Here is a 19,285-nt window from a genome sequence, read left to right as displayed (position 1 = left end):
GTGAGCTGGATTAGATAAGTAGGTTTATGCTACTGAAGCCAGCAGCCCTGGGTTCAGTCTCCCCAGCCAAGCACCACTGGGTGGCATTGCCTGCTTTTGCAGGTATCCAGCGCAGGGTGGCTCCAAGGACCAGCACACAGGTGCTTGCTGCAGCCCATCCCTTTTCCCCAGTAGGACCATTTCTGCTTCTGATATCTCTTGTAAACCCTCACCTTTTGCATGGTCTGTGTTACTGTTTGTAGCTGTAGAGGTGAAATTCAGGATCCCACTGCGCTTGGGTCTGTAAAGCAGGGCAGAGTTAAACGTGGTGTACACAGCCCACTGCTATCCTAAACAAGTGTCTCACATCTTCTTCTAACTGATGGACCTAGCAGCATTTCATAGTGGGGACAAAGATCTCTCAGAAACGTCACAGATATGGATTACCGTAGGGTGTCATGCGTCTGCCCTTCTTAAACATCCTTCTTCAGCCCCCTAGGAACAGGCCACAGGTTCCAAACCAAAAGGTTTTCTAGTCTGACCCATTGTACAGACCAAATGCCATGAGCCTGAAAGGAAAAAGAAAACAACCACCAAAACCCCCAAAACCAACAGAAGAACCCCTACCCTCTGCATTTTCTTTTTTAAATTGAGTTTTTGTAGTTTAGCATCATTTTGACATTGCAAGAAATGATTGAAAACAACGGAATCCCCACCAGTTCCAAGGATCAAATGGCATTTAGCACTTGGCCACATTCTGTTATGCAGCTGTGTTTCTTTCTGGCAGCGAGGAATCCGTGTGTGCTATGTTCTGCAGCTGGGAGCAGATAAGAATGGGTGGGCTCATGGTGGGATTGGTCTTGGGATCCAAAATAATCTCCCACAAGATTTTGGTGAGAGATGCCACCAGCTCAGGGGTTTCCAGAGCCCGTGGTCCAGCCTGTCACAGGCACTGAGTTACAGCAATGTTATCAGGTGAATGCAGCCTGCTCAGCCTCTGAAGGATCCCAGCTGGAGCATTTCCCACTCTCACTGGTTAGACCTCCTCCAGCTGCTGTTGGAGGGGACTGTGGTGTGCTGAAAAGCTTCGCTGCAGGCAGGATGCTGCTGGCCATGCCCTGAGCACTGGGCGAGCCAGGAAAAGGGAGTGGAGAACTGTGGCATAGCCAAAACGTGGAGCACGGCTGAGGATCCCAGTGTGGGCAGAGACAGGGCAGCAGAGCCCATTCACTGGTGCTGGAAAAGGCATAAGTCTCCACCCTGAGCTGATTCCAGGTTGTTTCCAATAACATGCATATGAAGGCTGTCGGGGTGAACTGGAAGCGAGTTGAAAAGGGGCTTATCTGCAGTTTGATTTGAACTGTTGTCATCCCAGCTCTCCACATCTCCTCTGCAGCTGATCTTTCTTCTTCCCTCAGACAATGAGCTCTCCGAAGGTGCCCCAGCCCTCTTTGCTCTGGATCAGCTGGGTAAGTCCATGCACAGCACACTTTCCTCTTCCTTTTTGACAATGTAGAATAACTAGGAGATGGCTTAAAACACAAGGCAGCCACTGAATGCTTTCAGCTGCATAGATTTGTCACCACTGGTGCCTTCTTTCTGTGTTGCTTTTGAATGCCATCCATCAGATGTGTTTAGTGCCTCTCTGTTAAATTGATGCAGGTTTTCTTTCCTTTGGGAGAGAAGCTGTCACCTTTGTGGTGCAAAGCACTCTCAGATAATGATGCTGGGGGGGGGTGGGTTAGGCTTAGCCCGTGGCTGGCACTGGAGCTTCTGTGACTTTCTGGTGTGTTGCAAGATGATGAGGGCTTTTTTAACCCAGAAGTGAAGACACACAGGGAGAAAACAACCTCAAATTGGCATGGGAAGCTGAAGGCTTCAGAGGCTGAATCCATGGGGAAACCCTATCTGGTGGCGACCTTCCCTTAATGCCAGGACCAAGGTCTAAAACAATGTTTGTCTCAGGACGAGTTAGAGGTTCTCAAGGTAAGGAGGGAGTGAGGATGAACCGCATGGTAGGAAGCCTCTGCAGGAGGTCTTCTGGCCACCTAGACCTGGAAATGTGATGTGCAGGGAAGGGGGAAATCAAGCCCCCAGCCCCTCCTGGGAAAATGGGTGAAGGCTGGAGAAGGAGCATGCTAGGAAGTGTGGATTAGATGTGTTGGGAGAGACACAGGGCTCAGGTCAAGAGCAGTGCACCCTGCCTTGCTCGACGGCATGGTGGGGCTGCCCCAACACACTGATGCCCATCATCTTACATGACCAAACACCAGCTCTTCTTCCCAAGGAAAAGGAGCCCTTCACTTTCAGGGCAATGAATTCTCCATCCTTGGACATATTCAAAAGCTGTCTGGACATGGTTCTGGGCAAGCAGCTCTAGGTGGCCCTGCTGCAGCAGGGGGGCTGGAGCAGATGGCCTCCAGAGGTCCCTGCCAACCTCAACCAGCCTGTGATTCTCTAATGAGGGCTTGTCCCCAGTAAGGGTTGTCTGTGTGCACCCACCAGCATGCTCACCACACAGGGCACTGTTGGAAACTTGGGGTAAGAGCAGAAAGCTGCAGGAGCCCAGAATGGTGATTTCTATCGTGTGCAACTCTCTCTGCTGTAAACCTCTGCTGCTAAGAGCCAGGTTCTTGAGGACATTCCTGTAAATACAATGATGCTTATAAACTGTACGATGCCTCGCTGGTGCTGAAGGGGTGGAAGGGAGGGCAGCTGTCCTCACTGGCAGTACCTTACACTTGGTTGCATTTTAAAGGAGCCCTTGTGAGCTCTTTCCACTTGGTGTCAGGATAGAGACTGCTCTGACACGCGTCCACCCAGAGGAGTGTCTAGCAGGGAATAAAGCCAAAAGCCTTCCCTTGGCTGCCTCATTCATTACCCGATTGCAGTTAAAACAAGTCAAGTAACTTTAAAACGTGTTTTCTGTGACACGGTTTCCACCAGCTCTCTTTCTTCTTGGTCTTCAGCATCTTATCCCTTGAAGGGTGCCTTCCCTCAGAGACATGCGCTCATTTCTTATAACTTTGCCCCCCCCCAAGTCTCAGCAAATGTATTCAGTGACAAAGAACAAGCTTCCTCTCCCAAACAACAAGATTCGTTTGGTTTCACTTGAGCAGCAAATGCATTAGCAGCTGGACAGATGGCTTAGATGGGCAAAATAAGGCTCTTGGTGACCCCTGGTCAAGGGGCTGGACCCTAGAGGGGCAGGAATCAGGGCTGAAACATGGGACAACCGGCTTGCTGGCATCCTCCTCATCCTAATGGGGAAATAATCTGTGCCATCCAGTGTGATCCATTGCCCCCTGCGGTGGTGGTTGGCATCTGCCAGGGCTTATGCACAGCCCCACTCCCACTCAAGGGGAAGCAGGAGCAACTCGAACACCGCTTCCATCTGCACAGCAGTATTAGACATCCCTCAGTCTGGAACAGTTATTCGAACCAGTGCTTGTATCACCTTACATTTCCGCTCTGCTTTCCAAGATGGGATTGCTCCATCCAAGGTAGACAAGACAGACAAAGGATGTGAGATAGCAGAACAAGCAATGGAAAACCAGTCTCTCCCCTTGCCTCCCTCCTGGCTGGTGGGTTTTCAGCTGGATCAGCCTCCTAACCTGAGTCATGTGCAGCTGTGTGTTTTGTGGTGCCAGGCAGTGATGAGGGGGTAAGAGCAAGCACGTGTTGGAGGGGGAGAGGACAAGACAACCCCAGTAACAGCTTGAGTTTATGCTGTGTTGCAGTGATTGTGTAACCAGCACCTGAGAATGCCAGGCCAAAACCACACAGCCCTGGTCAAACCAGCTACCTGAACAGCAGGAGTTATTAGTAAGGGAGCTGGGAATAAAGCAGCATTATAATAACAACATCCTGAGACAAAACATCAATACCATAACAAAACATCACCATCATCTAAGCCACAGAAAGGCAGGTCTGAGCAGAACTCCAAGAGTTTAATACGCCTCCTTCCTGCCTCAAGGCAGGGCTTGTGTCTCCTTTCAGCCATCACCCCAAGTGGAGGACCAGCCTGTTCCAGCAGCTTTCCCAGGCTTCACTGCACTGGAAGGGTTTTCTCAGTGTCTAATTAAATTCCTGCAATTTAAGCCAGTTACACATGGCTCAAATGGAGCTTGGTCCGTACACATGGCTTCCATGGCTCAAACAGGGAGTTTCTTGTCCTGTGTGGGGACTCTGGGAGGAGGATCCTACTGGAGGATCACATCGATCTTTTCCTGCTCATCAAGTCTTCCTTGACCTCTAGTCCTGTGTCCAGCTTTCTGGCAGCTTGTCCCAGCCTGCTGGCAACTGCAAACAGAAGAAGCTGTGCTTGGATTTTGAGTCATTCGTGGAAATGCTGATCAGGACCAGATTTACAACAGGCTGTTTAGTGTTGCTTCATGCCATGAGTAACTAACCTCCAAGAAACATTTTGATCTTCATGCATCCATCTTCCCAAGAGAGTGTCCCATCTCTTGTTTATAGTGATACCGTATGACCCAGTTACCACAAGTCTTACTTGTATGCCAACATATATGGCATCTGCACACCCCCTCTCATATATAAAGCTTATTACAGAAGAACAGATGAGTCTGACCAGCTCTGTTCTTACTGAGTCTGCACTGGTTATTACTCATATCCTCCTTTTCTACATGTTTGCAAAGCCTTTCGTTGTTTCAGTGTTTCCAAGGATGGAATTAACAATGGCTGGGAAATCACCTCCTGACTCTTCTTTCTGTCCTTGTTGTAAAGACTGGTGCTCTGCTTGCCATGCCCAGCCTTCGTAAACCTCTCTGTCATCTGCTGCTGTATAAATCAGCACAGGTTTCTGAGAGTCCCTCAAGAAGCCTCAGGCAAGGGAGGCAAAGGTGACTGAGGGACAGAGCAGACACAGTAAACTACAACTCAAGGATGGGGAAAAGAGATGCTTGAAGGAGGATACAGTAAAAGTACAAGAATGATGAATGGCATAGGAGTAAATAAGTGCAAGAGAGACACCAACATACTAGAGATACTCCAGTGAAAGGGCACAAGGATGATAAAAGGGACTGGAGCATCAACCCTGTGAGAAAAGGCTGAGAGAGATGGGCTTAATCAGCGTGGAGAAGTGAAGGCTCTGGGGGATCTCATCAGTAAATACCTGAAGGGAAGGTGAAAAGGGCTTGGATCCAGGCTTCAGTGGTGCCCAATGCTAGGACCAGAGGTACAACCTGAAACACAGGGGGTTCCCTCTGAGCATCAGGAAGCACTTTTTCACTGTGGGGGTTACCAAGCACTGGCACATTTTGCCTTGGGAGGTGGTAAAGTCTCTGTCCTTGGAGGAACCCAAAAGCCATCTGGACATGGTCCTGGACAACTGTCTGTAGGTGGTTGGATGAGGATGGCTCCAGAGGCCACTTGTGACCTCAACCAGTCTGAGATTCTGTGATATTAGAAAAGGCTTAACCCAACCCAAAGGCTGTGTCTTCGCACAGTGCAGTTACACTGTACAACTTGCTACCACAAAATGTCCAGCGTGCCAAAAGTGTGAATGGGCTGAAAAAGTGATTAGAAAACATCGTGGAAGAAAAGTCTGTGAAAGGCTCTCAAACCTGGTGATGCAGCTACAACCTCTGGCTCAGGAAGGGAAACGGGATCACCTGTCAGAGGAAACAGCATTTGTAGTGTTCCTTGTATTTTCTCTGGAGACACATTCCAAAGGCCGTGTCAGAGGACACCAGGAGCTCTTAAACTTTTATATAGGCCAGCATGGTCCTTCTTGCTTTTCTTTAGGTCTGCAGTGACTAGAAGAGAGAAACCCAAACCAAACCCACACCTCCTCTTCCTTTACTTTCTTCATCCGTGTTTCCTCTCCCACAGCTCAGGCTGTGGGATTTCAGCAGATATGAATCAGATGGTGACGGTTGTGTTCCTTTTGTTCTGTAAATGATTAAAACAGAACGTTTCACACTTGCTTTGTGGCCCAGCAGAGGAATTCTGCATTGTCTCCTTGGCAAGTCCGGAGGTGGAATTCTGGCCATGGAGAAAGTGAGGTCAGGGAGAGAGAAACTCTCCCAACAGGGAAACATGTGCAGACTGCTTCTCTGTCTCTCCGGTACTTGGCATGTCTTCTCCCTGTCTTCCATTCCCTCATCCCTCCCCTCTTTTCCACCTCCTTCTCTCCCCACTGGCAATTCTTCTCCTTGCTGCTTTTAGATGATTTAGCTGAATATCAGGGGAAAAAAAGAAAGAAGACAGATTGAAAAATGCAAGGTGAAACCCCCATCCCAGAAAGTCTTGGAAAGAGTAATGGGAATGTGGTGAAATGGAAAAATTAGATGGAAGTGGGGGGTACGAAACCCACCCTTCCAAAATCAAGATGAAAATGCTTGTGTAGGAGCTGCGGTCTCTCAGTGGAAACCCCTAGGACCTGTGCCTCACATTTCCTGACAGCTGAGCAGAGGAGGGATTAGCTGCCTGCGCTATTTATACGTGCACCCTGGGTATGGTCGGGAGGAGGCGTGCAGGAAACACGGCTTTTGTGATACCGACGGCCTGGGGAATAAATACGCCTAGGAATGAAATCCCATTGGATAAATGAAAAGGGAAGGAAAGAAAAAACCCTGGTCCCTGCCCTGTTTGTTCCCACTGCTTCGTAGTCATCCAGCTGTTTCTTTCTCTTTGTTGTCCTGACCTCATCCTGTACTGGAGCGCATCCAAGGGAGCGAGTGCTCTACTTGGCCGTCTTCTGCCAGAAACCAAACAGGTCAAGTTATTAGAGAAAAATGAAAGCTCTTTGGCAGCACTGGAAAAACAGATGTGCAGGGAGAGTTTTCCTGCTGCCCCCAGATACAACACTGCCGGCTAAGTGTGTATCAGAGGAGACCCAATAAATATGCACAGTTGTCATTGCGGAAACCTTAGCAAAGGCTATTAATTTAGCAGGATGAGTGTCTGTGGGGCTCCCTGAACCACTGAGCTCACTGGCTGCCTGGTGGCAAGATTACTTAGAAACCTTCTGCAGATTTGGCTTGGAAAGCGCTGCCCCAGGGCTCTAAGAGGATTTGCCTCTGCTCAGAAGTTAGAGATGCTTCTGGGATGCTGAGGAAGGGTAGAAGGCAGGTAGAGCCTGTGACTATCAAGAAGAAGTAAGACTATCTCCACATGAGATAACAGTAAGGGTATAGAATCATGGAATCATACAATGGTTTGGGTTGGAAAGGACCTTAAGAACGTAAAGTTCCAACCCCCTGCCACGGGCAGGGACACGTTCCACTAAAGCAAGTTGCTATAAGCCCCATCCAACCTGGCCTTGAACTCTGCCAGGGATGGAGCATTTACCACTTCTTTAGGCAGCCTGTGCCAGTGCCTCACTGCCCTCACATTAAAGAACTTCTTCCTTATAACTAACCTGAATTTCCCCTGTTTAAGTCTAAACCCATCACCCCTTGTTCTATCACTACAGTCCCTGGTGAAGCGTCCCTCTCCAGCATCTATGTCAAAGGCTTTGTGGCTTTGATTTATTTAAGTTAGCTGGGGGAGGTTTTTTACACCATATATTCTGATTCTTGATTCAGCTTCTTGCTGTGGTCTCAGCATCCTATGGTGATTTTTTGTGCCATCCCCAGTGGTGATGTTAAAGGGCCTGAAACTCCCCTGATGCCAATCGGCCATTGTTCAAAGCAGCAGCACCAGCAAGAAGTGAAACTGAATGCAGGCATTTGGGATTGCTGCAGAGTCAGGCAGAGCGGGACAATATGTTGCTCGCTTGCAGCACTGGGAATCTGTGGGATTACATGCATGGGTGCACGTGCAAAGAGTGTCAATACCTGGGCGTTGCTTGTGGTTTGGGATGGCCATGTCCCTTCTGCAGGGCCTCGGTGGTCCAGCTCTGGGTTTGGTGGTAGGAACTGCTCAGAGCTCCCCGGGGGTTTGGGATAGTGTAGGGATGCTGAGTGATCCAAGGGTTTGCTAATGGCTGTGGCCAGGGGGTACCAGGAAATGCTTCTCCCTTCCCATGCAGCTTGCTGAAATGCTTGGAAAATCCACGAGAGATTTTATTTTCAGGGTGTAACAGACGTGCTTCCAGGCTGTGAATGGTGTGTGTGTCTCCTGGGTCTCCCTAGTTACCAGGGAGAAGCAGAAGACAGGCAGTGAAGGGAGATGGCACTGTCAGCTCTGCTTTGATACCCTGACAGCACTGGGCTCTGGCTGAGCAGGGTTAGAACCAAAAGGGGTGGAAGGATGGACTTATTTCCTTCCTCAAGTTCATTGTAGAAAAAAACATTAATTAATTAATCAACGAATTAATATAAAAATAAAAAAGATATAGAAAATAGAAATATAAGTATATAAAAGATAAAAATATAAAAATAGTGGAGCTATTCCTAATTGGGGGAACATTTTATTTTGCAATATAAATAAATATATAACTAAATAAATGCATACGAAAATCTATAAAAATAGTGGAGCTGCAGAGGGGATAAGCTTGGGCAGCAGTTGTCTTGCCCTCCTGGGCAGACACAGCTCCCCAGTGGTTATCAGATGTATCGGATTGCAGAGGGGTCAGAGAACTCCTTCCCCAACCTACCATCCTTCACAGCCATTTCATTTCTCAAACCAAAATGGAGTTGAACAGGAAAAAGATTTTGGAAACTTTGTGGAAAGATGGAACAGAAAATGAATAATAGGGAGAAAAGAGAAATCACACTTGTACTGCAGCAGAAAAAAGGGCTTTTTTCCTTGGATATGTAACAGGATGGTTCATGAGGCTCTTGCAATGCTACTGAAAGACAAGACAGCAGATAATCCTTTTTCTTGATGTATTTATTCCTCTAGCAATGAAAGCATCACCTCTCATCACACAGCAATAGGTAAAAAGAAAGCATAGACCATGGGACCAGAATGAGAAGTAAAATGAAGTCTCAGACAGGCTGGATCTGCTTGGCCGAGGGCAGTACAGCCACATTGCACCCAGTTCCCTGTGACATGGACTGTGCAGCAGAGTAGCCAGAATAATGCATCCCATTTTGCCCAACCAAATGGTAAAGTTGAAGCATGAGAAAAAGTAGAGCTTGAATTGCCATTTGGAACAAGGCTCAGCGAGCAGTGTCTTCATCCAGCTCCATCCACCGCTGTGAACAGGCACTAACAAGCCAAGGGAGCAATCATACCTTCATTTACAGCTGAGCAGGTCTATGGTTCTCCTGTGTGTATAAGCAAAGCCAACATTTATCACTGAGGGAGATGAGAGAGAGCAGGTACACAACCTGAAAAACCAAAGGCTGGTTCCTCCAGGGGACCAAGGTGTCTGTCTGTCTGTCTGTCTGTCTGTCTATCTATCTATCTATCTATCTATCTATCTATCTATCTATCTATCTATGTCCAAGGTGTCCCATGACTTTGCAGAGGATTTAGGTGTTCAAAAACCTTGGGCTTGACTTCCTCCAAGATACTCAGGGCACCTGCAGGAGACAAGAGAACTGAACATCCCGCTCTTATCCAAGTCTAGTACCCTAAGCACTAGGCTTTTATATTCCCCCTGAGGATGTCAGGGATGTGATTGTCTCCCCTTGCCTCCCTTTAAAGCAGTGTATTTGTGATTCTCTGCTCTCCTGCTTGAGCCTGTATTAGGTGACAGCAGGGAGACAGCTGGTAGCTGCTTCAGTTTCAAAGCTTCGGAGATACCAAGAGGGACAGTACCTAGCGGGCACCCTGTTTTCCACGCCAACATGGAGGAAAGAGCATCCCTGAGGATGCTCAGCTCACATGGAAACAGTTAGAATCATAGAATCAACTAGGTTGGAAAAGACCTATAAAATCATCAAGTCCAACTGCTACCCCAGGACACAACTCCACCACTGAACCATGTTCATTAAGGGCCTCATCAATACAGGTTTTGAACACTTCCAGAGACTGTGATTCCACCACTTCCCTGGGCAGCCTGTTCCAGTCCCTGACAATCCTTTCAGTGAAGAAATTTCTCCCAATACCCAATCTAAACCTCCTCTGGTGCAGCTCGAGGCCATTTCCTCCTAGCTCCATCCTCCTTCCAGGTAGCTGGAGAGTTCTGGTGTAACTGCTGCCATGGGAGATGTGCAGATGTGGGAACTGAGGAGTCTCGTTTCACCACCAATATTTTTCCCTCCTTTGTTCATGTCCTGTATCCTATTGTTTCCCTGTATCTTCACCTAAACAAAACCCAAACTCCAAGCAAAGCTGAGTTTTGCAATTCAAAATCACAATGCTTCAGACTGCTGTTATCTGCAGCACGCTCCCACTGCCTGAAGCTACTGGGTGTCAGCTCCGGTCTTGCTGTGTCCCTTTACAGGGCTGCAGTGGCACTGAGATGGCATTGGGTGGGCTCCTCTTCAGCCCTTTGCTGCATCTCTAGCTGCTTTGGCACAGTATTTAGGGGGCTGAAGCCACCAAAGTCCCTTTGGGAGCTGAAAAGCTTGTCTATGTGTTAAGAGCTGGGAGAAATGAGCACAAATTGAATGGACAATCCTGGCACCACCGGCAGCTTGCTGAAGTGAATCCCCCAATGAGATGGGGAAACCCAGGCAACATCCTGGTAGTGCCGGCCATCTGGAATGAGGTCTGCCCTGTGGGGCAGTGCTGGGAAGAGGGTGCAGAGCAGCTGCCCAACCCAGTCTGTGCCCACATGGCAGCAAGGATGCGAATGGAATGCAGTGCAAATACCCAAGGAGCCCTCCCACCATGTCCCCTGTGCTGGACCCTTGGCAGCAGGGCTGAGGCGGGCTGGGGAGGCAAAGCAGTGGCTCACTCCAGCCCTGATGAACATACATCCCATGGGGCTGGTGTGCTGAGCTGCAATGAAACCACAAGCGGGCAAATGTCCCGTGTTCCTGTTATCACAGCACTCACGTTGGGCATCAGTTGGAAATCCCTTGATGTCAACGGGTATGTGCATGCACTGCTCATGTGAAAATGTGATTAGGAATGTGGGGCTGTACTTAGGAATGGGGGAGTCCCATTGCTCCCCGAAGAGCCACCAGCTCCTCCACGTGCAGGGGAAGCTGCTGCAGCCCTGGAGAAGGGGAAGATGCCTGCGATTGATGCATGGGCTTGGGTCTGTCAACTGTGTGAGGCGTGGGGTGTGATTCAGGAAGCCTGTGTTGGTACCTAGGATGAGACTTAGGGCCTGAGCATCCCCAAGCATGACGTGGTGAAGCTGTGCTGCCACACAGACTCACCCTGGGAGCATCCCACTGTCTTTGGTGGCTCTGTTTGGGCCTGAGAATCATAGAGTCAACTAGGTTGGAAAAGACCTTTAAGATCATCAAGTCCAACCCTTACCTCAAGTCCACCACTGAACCATATCACTTAAGGACTCATCTACAGGGTTTTTGAACACTTCCATGGACAGTGGTTATTCCACCACTTCCCTGGGCATCCTGTTCCAGTGCTTCACCATCCTCTCGGTGAAGCTCTATCAGAGCTCGAGGCCCAGCCTGGGGGGGCTCGGGGTCCCCGCGGGCTTTCCAGCCCCACAGCCTCAGTGTGGGGTGATTCACCCTGGGCTCTGTCCGGTCGGCGCTAGGACCGGCGCGGCCTCCAAGGCCTATTGGCCCCGCCCCTAGCCACACCCCCGGTCCGCCTCCTGTGATTGGCCCCTCCCTGGCCCCTGGCCCCGCCCCACCCGCGGCTGCCGGCGGGTATCGGCGTGGATGGCCGCGGTGCTGTCGGGGCGCGGAGCTGGAGGTAAGGGCAGCGGGCGGGTTGTGCGGTGCGTCCGTGCATACATGTGTACATGTGTACATGTGTGTGCATACATGTGTACGCATATATGTGCCTGTGCGCACCCGTGTGGGTGCTTGCGTCTTTGTCCACGTGTGTGCCGGTGTGAACGGGAGTGCCGCTGGAGCTGTCCCTTCTCATACTCGGCCGTGAGTGGAAGGAGCGCGGCGCGGGTTGGTCCGGGTAGGGTCGGGCTCGCTGCTCCGCGGGGTCCCACCGCTCCTCCGGTACCGCTCCCCGGGGAGAATGAGAGGAGGCCTGGGCAGGCTCCCGGACTCGCTGCCTCCCGGGGAAACCCCACCCGGTGCGGGAGCGGGGCTGTCCCCGTTCTCCCGCCCGGTGCTCTGTTAGGGCCGGGCAGCCCGCCCCGGCCCATCCCGTCTCCGGCCGCTCCGTGTTTCTCGGCACCCTGGAGCCTCCCAGGTACCTGAGCGTGTTTCCCCCGCCTGGGGTGGGTACCGGAGCCGCTACCGGTGAGATGGGGGGGGGGGGGGGGGCTCGCCGTTCGTTTCAAGGCGCTGAGCGTCGGGGGCAGCCGCCGCTTGTCCCGGGGGAGAGCGGAGCCACCGGCCGGGAGCGCAGCGGGAGCGGAACGTTCCCGGCTGGACGCGCGGCGGGCGGTTGTGTTTCCGCAGCGGCGATCGCAGCGTCCCCGGGGGTCCCCCGCTGTCCCCCGCGGGTGTCAGCGGCAGCCAGCCCGCCCCAGCCAGCCAGCGACAGGGAACGGGACCTGGATCGGGATCGGGACCGGGGTGGGGGCAGAGCCAGCGGGAGGGGCCGCCCGCGGCGGGGAGCGTTTTCTCACGTTGTTGTTGTTGTTGTTACGGGGGGATGGTGAGAGGGAACTGTTACGTTTAACCTCCCTGCCCCTGCAGGGAGAACAAAGATAAACTCCTGCTTAAGGGAGAAAAACAGCCTTGAAAGAGGAGAAAAATCCCACGTGAGTCTGCCCCGAATTCTCCTGCCAGGTTCTGTGATTGAGTTAAGCACAGGAACGTTGCTGCTTGAGCTTGCTCCTCTTTCGATGGAAAAAGGGGTTATTTTCCTCTTTCCTGGCGCTGTTGAATGTCCCGGCAGCGCTGAGCAGCTGTGGGCAGACCGGGATCCTGGCTGTGGCTCCTGCGAGGCCCTTCTCGGGCATCCACTGCGCTGGGGTTTTTGTGGTTTAGATGGAAACAGCGTTCTGAGAGAGGGATGGCCGTGGAGACGGGGAGTCCCCTCATTTCCCCTGTGCACAGCTAGCTGGCAGCGCCAGTCCTGCTCACAGGTGTGCGCAGGGAGATGTATTCATGTATATATTTTAGATCTATATATGTTTTACCTATATGTAGAGATGTAACAAATATATGTAGATATGCTTACATATTTTTATGCATTTACATATTATGTATGACTATATTATATATAAAATATATTTTATATAAATATTAAATACACATATGTATTTTATATATAACTACATACTTTTTTATGTGTGTGTATTAAAAATGTAGATTTTTTTAGTATATGTATACACACATATATATATATACATTGCTAATGGCCAGAAAAGCTCTTAAAAGGGTCTTATAAAATACCCAAGTATCAAGAAATACCAGAGAGAGAGGGCTGGAGATGTTGGGTGGGTGAGAGCTCATAACAAAACCTGTGCTGGGGTTGCATGGAGGGGTCACATCCTGCCCACCCCTCCTCATCTTCAGCCTTCCTCATCCCCATCTGGAGTAGGGGTGCAAGGGGATGGATTCATGGGTCTGGTTTTAGGTTGTTACCTCAGGAGGGATGTGCCCACACCAACGCTGGTGGGGCTGGAGCCCCAGATTCCCCAGACTGGGGAGGGACTGGTGGGAGCTCCCCTATCACCCACAGGTCCATTCTTTTCCTCCTCTTCTGCCCTGCTGTCCTTTGCTGTCCTTTGCTCTCTGACAGTGTTAGGCAGGAGGAGCTTTGCTTTCCCTCTTCTTTGGGAAGCACTCAGGTTGAAGGAGGGCAGATTTGACCCGAGCAAGCACGTGCTGCACCACTGAAGTCCCTATGCCTGCAGGATCAGGGGTTGCTCTCACTGATTTCCATTTCCACACACCTGTGACATTGTGGATAGGCATAGGATCAGCTCCTGGATCTGGGTCAGATTCTGCACACCATTTTCCTGGATAGAGGGCCTGATGTGTGGATACAGCTCCAGTGCTTCTCGTAAGAGCTCCTCTGCAAGGAAACACTGGCACAGAGCTAAAGACATTGCATTTCTCCAGTGAAGAGGCACTGAGGAGGGTTTTTAGGGACCCCAGCAGCAGCCCCAGAGGGAAATGTGCAGAGCTCCCTGGGGGTCAGGCTCAGCTGGGCTCTTGGGATGTGCATGGAGGTTTCAGGACAAAGTGGAGATGTTGCTGCTGACCGTTGCAGCTTTGCTTTGGGAAACGAAAGCCTCATGTCCAGAGTGCCATTTGGTTTTTATACTGATACTGTAAAGGCCATATCTGGAACCAGTTCTTCCCTGTGAGGGTGCTGAGGTGCTGGCACAGGGTGCCTAGAGAAGCTGTGGCTGCCTGGCAGTGTTCAAGGCCAGGTTGGATGGGGCTTGAAGCAACCTGGTCTAGTGGAAGGTGTCCCTGCCCATGGCAGAGGGTTGGAACTGGATGAGCTTTAAGGTCCCTTCAATCCAAACCATTCTGTGTTTCTGCAAAATGTTATTTGGTGCTAAGGTGGGGAGTACGTGCCTTGTGCAGCCTCCTTGTCCTGGAAACCATTAGGAGGATGGCTGCATGCTCAGTTTTTCACACAGAGACTATCTGCTAATGTAATAGTCCCTGTGGAAACTTTAGTGCTCGGGAATATTTTGTGGATTTGGGAAAACTCCCAGGAGGATTTTTGGTTTCATACAGTAATTGCTTTTTGGCAGCTTTGGGATAGATGTAATCTGGTTCCCATTTGTGTCCTGAATTTTTAAATGGAACAGCCTGCCTTCTGCTCAGGGCAGAAGCAGAAATAGATGGCAATAGATAGAAAATAACAGTAATAACCTCACTTATATGAAGAAAATTGTCAGGGCAACCTTTGTGTGGAAATACTGCATTTAGGAACCATGCTTGATCTTTTCTGGTTGTTTAAGTGACTTTTTCAGTAGGTGGGGTGCTGCTGTGGATTTAAATCTGGAGTAAATGTGGAGAAGCTGATGTAATCCCTCTAGATTTGGACCAGCACATGTGAGAACAGTGTTTTGCCTTGCAGTAAGGTGTATCCCGTGTGTGGCAGCGGGTCTTACAGCACATGCTGGCTCTCCATGGCCCTGGCTGTGCCTTTCCCCATGCATGTCTGTACCTTATCTTGAAGTTGGAATGGGTCATTCAGTGCCTTTCGGGGGGCGGGTGATCTGTGGGGGGTGCCACATCTCAGGAAAACAGCATGGGATTAAATAACTGAGCAATACTTGGGATTATTTGCTGTGACCAAATTGGTGAGCACAAATATCAATGTGCTTCAGCCAGCAGTAACTCCAGGGGTCAAGGCTCAGGCTGGAAAATGATGACATTATTTTGTTAATTTAATTTAAGGAACAATTAAATGAACTGAAATGCCTTTAGTGAAATTCAGTCTCAGTTTAAGACTTAAACCAACTGAAGTAATTAAAAATTGTAATGGTAAGGTAAGTGTAGGGTAAGGGTAAATGTGAAGGTAACGGCTTCAAGCTTAAAGAGGGGAGATTTAGATTAGATGTTAGGAACAAGTTCTTCTCTCTGAGGGTGCTGAGGCACTGGCACAGGTTGCCCAGAGAAGCTGTGGCTGCCCCATCCCTGGCAGTGTTCAAGGCCAGGTTGGAGACAGGGGCTAGGAGCAACCTGCTCTAGTGGAAGGTGTCCTTGTCTGTGGCAGGGGGTTGGAACTGGATGAGCTTTAAGGCCCCTTCCAACCCAACCCATTCCATGATTCTATGAGGAACTGTTATCCCTCTGCCCTCCCTCCTCAATGTGTGTTGTGAGCAGGTATTTCTGTGGGGTCCCAGCCAGGCTGGGGCATGACACATGGGTCCCTTGTGGTGCCTGGAGGGCAGGAGGCACCAGAGTCCCCTCCCCAGGACCTGGTCTGGGCTCCTGCTTCCTACAGAGGTGGTGAAACACTTCTTGGGGGGACTCCCCACTGGGATGCCTGCCTGGGGTGGACAGGGGATCCTGCCAGTGGCATGGCCTGTCCCATGGCATGTGTCCCCATGCCTGTGACATGCACTGGTTTTGAGCCATTTTCACGGTGATGACTCCAATGGGCTGTTACGGTGATTTTCCTTGTTCTAAATCTGAGCTCAGCTGTCTGGGAGCAGGAACTAAAGGCAATTATCTTGTTAGCACTTCTGTGTATAATACCTTTATTAAATTTCTGCATTTTCAAAGTGGCTGAATATAAACTGCGTGTAAGGATTTAATAACAGAAGGCTCATAATTGGAATATACATTCTGGTGGGAAGAAGGTTTGATTTCTTTTTCCTTTATACGTGACGCTTGGGAATAATGCAAAGGCTCTGCTCAGTGCAGGGTTATCACAAGCAGCTCTTCACATGGATCAAATGAAGAATGATGCATCCTTAGCCTATGGTTTGTCGCCTGTGTTAGAAATGGGAAGGCTCTAGAAATCTGCAGATCCATACGATAGAGCTCAATGCCTGCATTTTCAGTTAGAGAGCACTGTACAGTCTTTGTACTATTTTTGTTCTGTCCTTATCCCAGGCTCCTTTGTACGCTGCAAGTTTGTGGGAATGACTCAGGGTGAAAGCTATTTAACCTAAAGGACACCACTGGCAAAAAAAAAGTAGATGGATAAAGAGCGATGTCAGTGGCTGCGAGTAGGAACCAAGGAGAACGTTTGTGTCCATCTGAGGAAGAGAATCCCAAAACCTCCCTCAAATGGGGTGAAAACCCCACAACTCCAGATGCTGTTCCATTCAAGAAGGGAGTTTTATAATATGGCTGCTCAAAGTAATAAGGAACCAGACTGAATGATCCACAGCCGTGGGTCCTATTTCACTTCTGGTTAATTAATGGAAGGGCTTAAATATCCAAGTGACATGGATCATGCCAGTGCTTTTCTGTAACATAATCGTTTTTAAAGGCACTAAGTACAGCAAAGTTAATCATAGCGTAAACCCCTGCTTTGCAAGTGTCTTGTCTCTGTGTTGTAGCTGCTCGATTTATGGTTTCCCTCTCCCCCAGTGGAAAAAAAACACCCTCCCCTAAGAATCTGCATGATGAGTTTTTATCTTGGAGTTCTTTATGGCTTGGAAATGGGAATTTATGGCATACTGAAAACGCCTGCAGACTGTTCGCTGTGCTGACGAGCAGCACGGCTGCACCAGTAACGTCTGCTCGCTAGCTCCATGTCAGCCTTTGTATTTCACTCTTCTACTGAGAGTTTCTTCCCTTACTTTGAGCTCTGAATACCACTTACCCTTTCATCTTGGAGCAGCAGCGCAGACACGAGTTGTCACTGTGCCACTGGTGCTGTGATCAAAGGAGAAATTTCAGTTATTGATTCAATTTGAATACATTTAGGCTGGGTGCATGTTGTATAGTCAGGGCTATAGCTGCAGAGGTGAATTTATAGCTTACAATAGAGAGAGGCTTTAAAAATGCACATATTTGTACAAAGCCGAGTGGAGCCGCTTCAGGAATGTGCATCCCTTCCTCCGTGGGGTTAATGCCCAGGTAACTGGATGGAAATACTCCTCCCGCATCCTGCCTCTCCCCCGGGGGTGAGCCTGGGATGGGGAAAACCCCAGTGGATTATTCTAATGCTATAAAACCTGTAAGCATCCAAGATGAAAGCGCTGTGATGGGCACCGTTTGCCCCCACATGCCTGCACTTGATTTCCATAGGAAGGCGGGAAGTGTGGGCATCCATGGGGGATCTCCCGGGCAGGCACACTTGGCTCTGCTTTTCCCTGTATCCATCTGATCTCATGCCAGGCTTGGGAGCTGCTTTCAAGGCGCCTTTGCTTTTCACTGCTCATAGCTTTAATACTTGTCCGCTTTGTTGTTTGCTGAGGGGAAGCATATATGAAAATCAGTGCGTGAGGCTGAAGTTTCAAGGAAAGTGCTCATCCTTGTAGGCAGTGTTAGCGTGGTTCCTTGGGAGAGATGGGGTTTGGCTGCTTCCATCGCCTTTCCTCATTAGTCTTGCTAGTGCTTTCTTGGACGAGGCACTCTTTGGAGAGTGAAATGACAGTACCCAGGATGGGAGACTCCGGGAACTCTTCCTGAGCATGGGAATAGCATAGCGTGGATCCTGGAGATAACAGTGGGATGAGGATTTCTTTCCACAGAGCATCGAGCTGTGGAGGGGGGGCTCGGCTTGGTGAATCCGGCCACGCAGAGGGGTGAGGCTTCTTTTGGCTCAGATGTGGTAGATCTTCAGCTTTCATGTGGAAAACAAGAGGTGCTGGTGGCTCACATCTGGTGTGCATTATGTGGGTTGGATTTCTGTCCTGCAAGGTGTTGCTCTGCTCCTGTGAAAATACCAGCGATGCTTGTTCAGTCCTCACAGGGCTTGGGAGCCCTGGCAGTGGATGTGAGATTCCCAAGCAGAATGATGGGGTGTGAGCATGGGTCAGCCACCCCACAAGTGACCTAGAAAATCTGTGCATTGACTGGGAAGATGCTGATGGGGAACAATCAACATCTGCCTGAGCCCCTGTGCCTCATCAGAGCTGGGGCTGCGGAGGAATCCCACCACTGCTGAAGGTACTGAGGGCATCCTTGGTGATGCTGTTAGGAGTGCTGTCTCTGCTTTCTGTACCTAAACTAAGAAGCGGGATGCACGAGTTATCTTTTTGTGAGCCAAATCAAATTCACATCTACCTCCCAGCCTTGGGAGAGTGGCATGGCTGCGTGGCTGGGGTACAGCAATGACTCCTGTCAAAACTGGGCTGATGCTTAGGAAAGAAAGTACTGTTCACATGTTGGGATGCACAGGAGGGGCATCCAGCCTCGATGGAGGGTTCCTGTGACCCATGGGAGAGACTGATGGGTCACCATAGGAGATTCAGGGCACAGCCATTGAGTAGCCCTTAGGACCCTGGAGCACTTTGACTGTCCTTTTGTGATGTCTTTTAAATAATTAGAGAATCACAGAATAGTTGGGGTTGGAAAGGACCTTAAGATCCTTTCTTGTTGACCTGAGATTTGTTTGCAGTGACAGGGCAGAGAGAATATTTTAAGTGTGGAATAAGGTTTTTACACTCCTTTCTGGCTTGGCTATGAGACAGGAGCACAGATGCGGGCTTGGAAACGATGTCATTTTTGTTCTGTCATTCTTGGACCTCCCTTACAAACTGCGGCAGAGTTTATAGGAAAGTGTAAAGCTGCTTTACTCAATATTTGATTTCAGATGATTGCTTTGGATGGTGCTCAGAACCCTTGGTCTCTTTCAAACCACTCAGGAGGGTACAAATTGAAAGAGGATTTTTTGGAGGACAGCGTTGTGGTTTTGTTTGGGTTTTGGGTGGTGGAGAAGGAGCTGTATATGCTGGCAGGACAGGCTGTGCCACAGAGCGGTACCCAGGCAGGCAGCAGAGTGTGATGCAGAAACTCAT

The 19,285-nt window shown here is 49.8% G+C and overlaps 1 protein-coding gene across 3 annotated transcripts in view; it reads left to right on the top strand.

Annotated features, from left to right (window-relative positions):
- Nucleotides 1-1,279: 1,279 nt before the first annotated feature.
- Nucleotides 1,280-19,285, top strand: part of AMOTL1 (angiomotin like 1) — a 67,189-nt gene continuing 49,183 nt past the window's right edge. For 2 of the 3 annotated variants that reach the window (XM_061457872.1, XM_061457870.1), the window contains exon 1: nucleotides 11,607-11,676. In XM_061457872.1, the coding sequence (XP_061313856.1) occupies nucleotides 11,643-11,676 (34 nt within the window). In that variant the 5' untranslated portion in view covers nucleotides 11,607-11,642. Of the gene's footprint in view, nucleotides 1,449-11,606; nucleotides 11,677-19,285 lie in introns of those variants that run through there. The other variant, XM_061457871.1, reaches the window with a different exon arrangement.

The sequence above is a fragment of the Pezoporus flaviventris genome, unplaced genomic scaffold (genome assembly GCF_033815535.1).
Source record: "Pezoporus flaviventris isolate CSIRO_AGI_PZ_B2104156 unplaced genomic scaffold, CSIRO_AGI_Pfla_v1 ptg000025l, whole genome shotgun sequence".
In the NCBI taxonomy this organism is placed as follows: domain Eukaryota; kingdom Metazoa; phylum Chordata; class Aves; order Psittaciformes; family Psittacidae; genus Pezoporus; species Pezoporus flaviventris.
The sequence above is the reverse complement of the archived record's forward strand: the minus strand, read 5'-3'. Positions and strand labels throughout refer to the sequence as shown.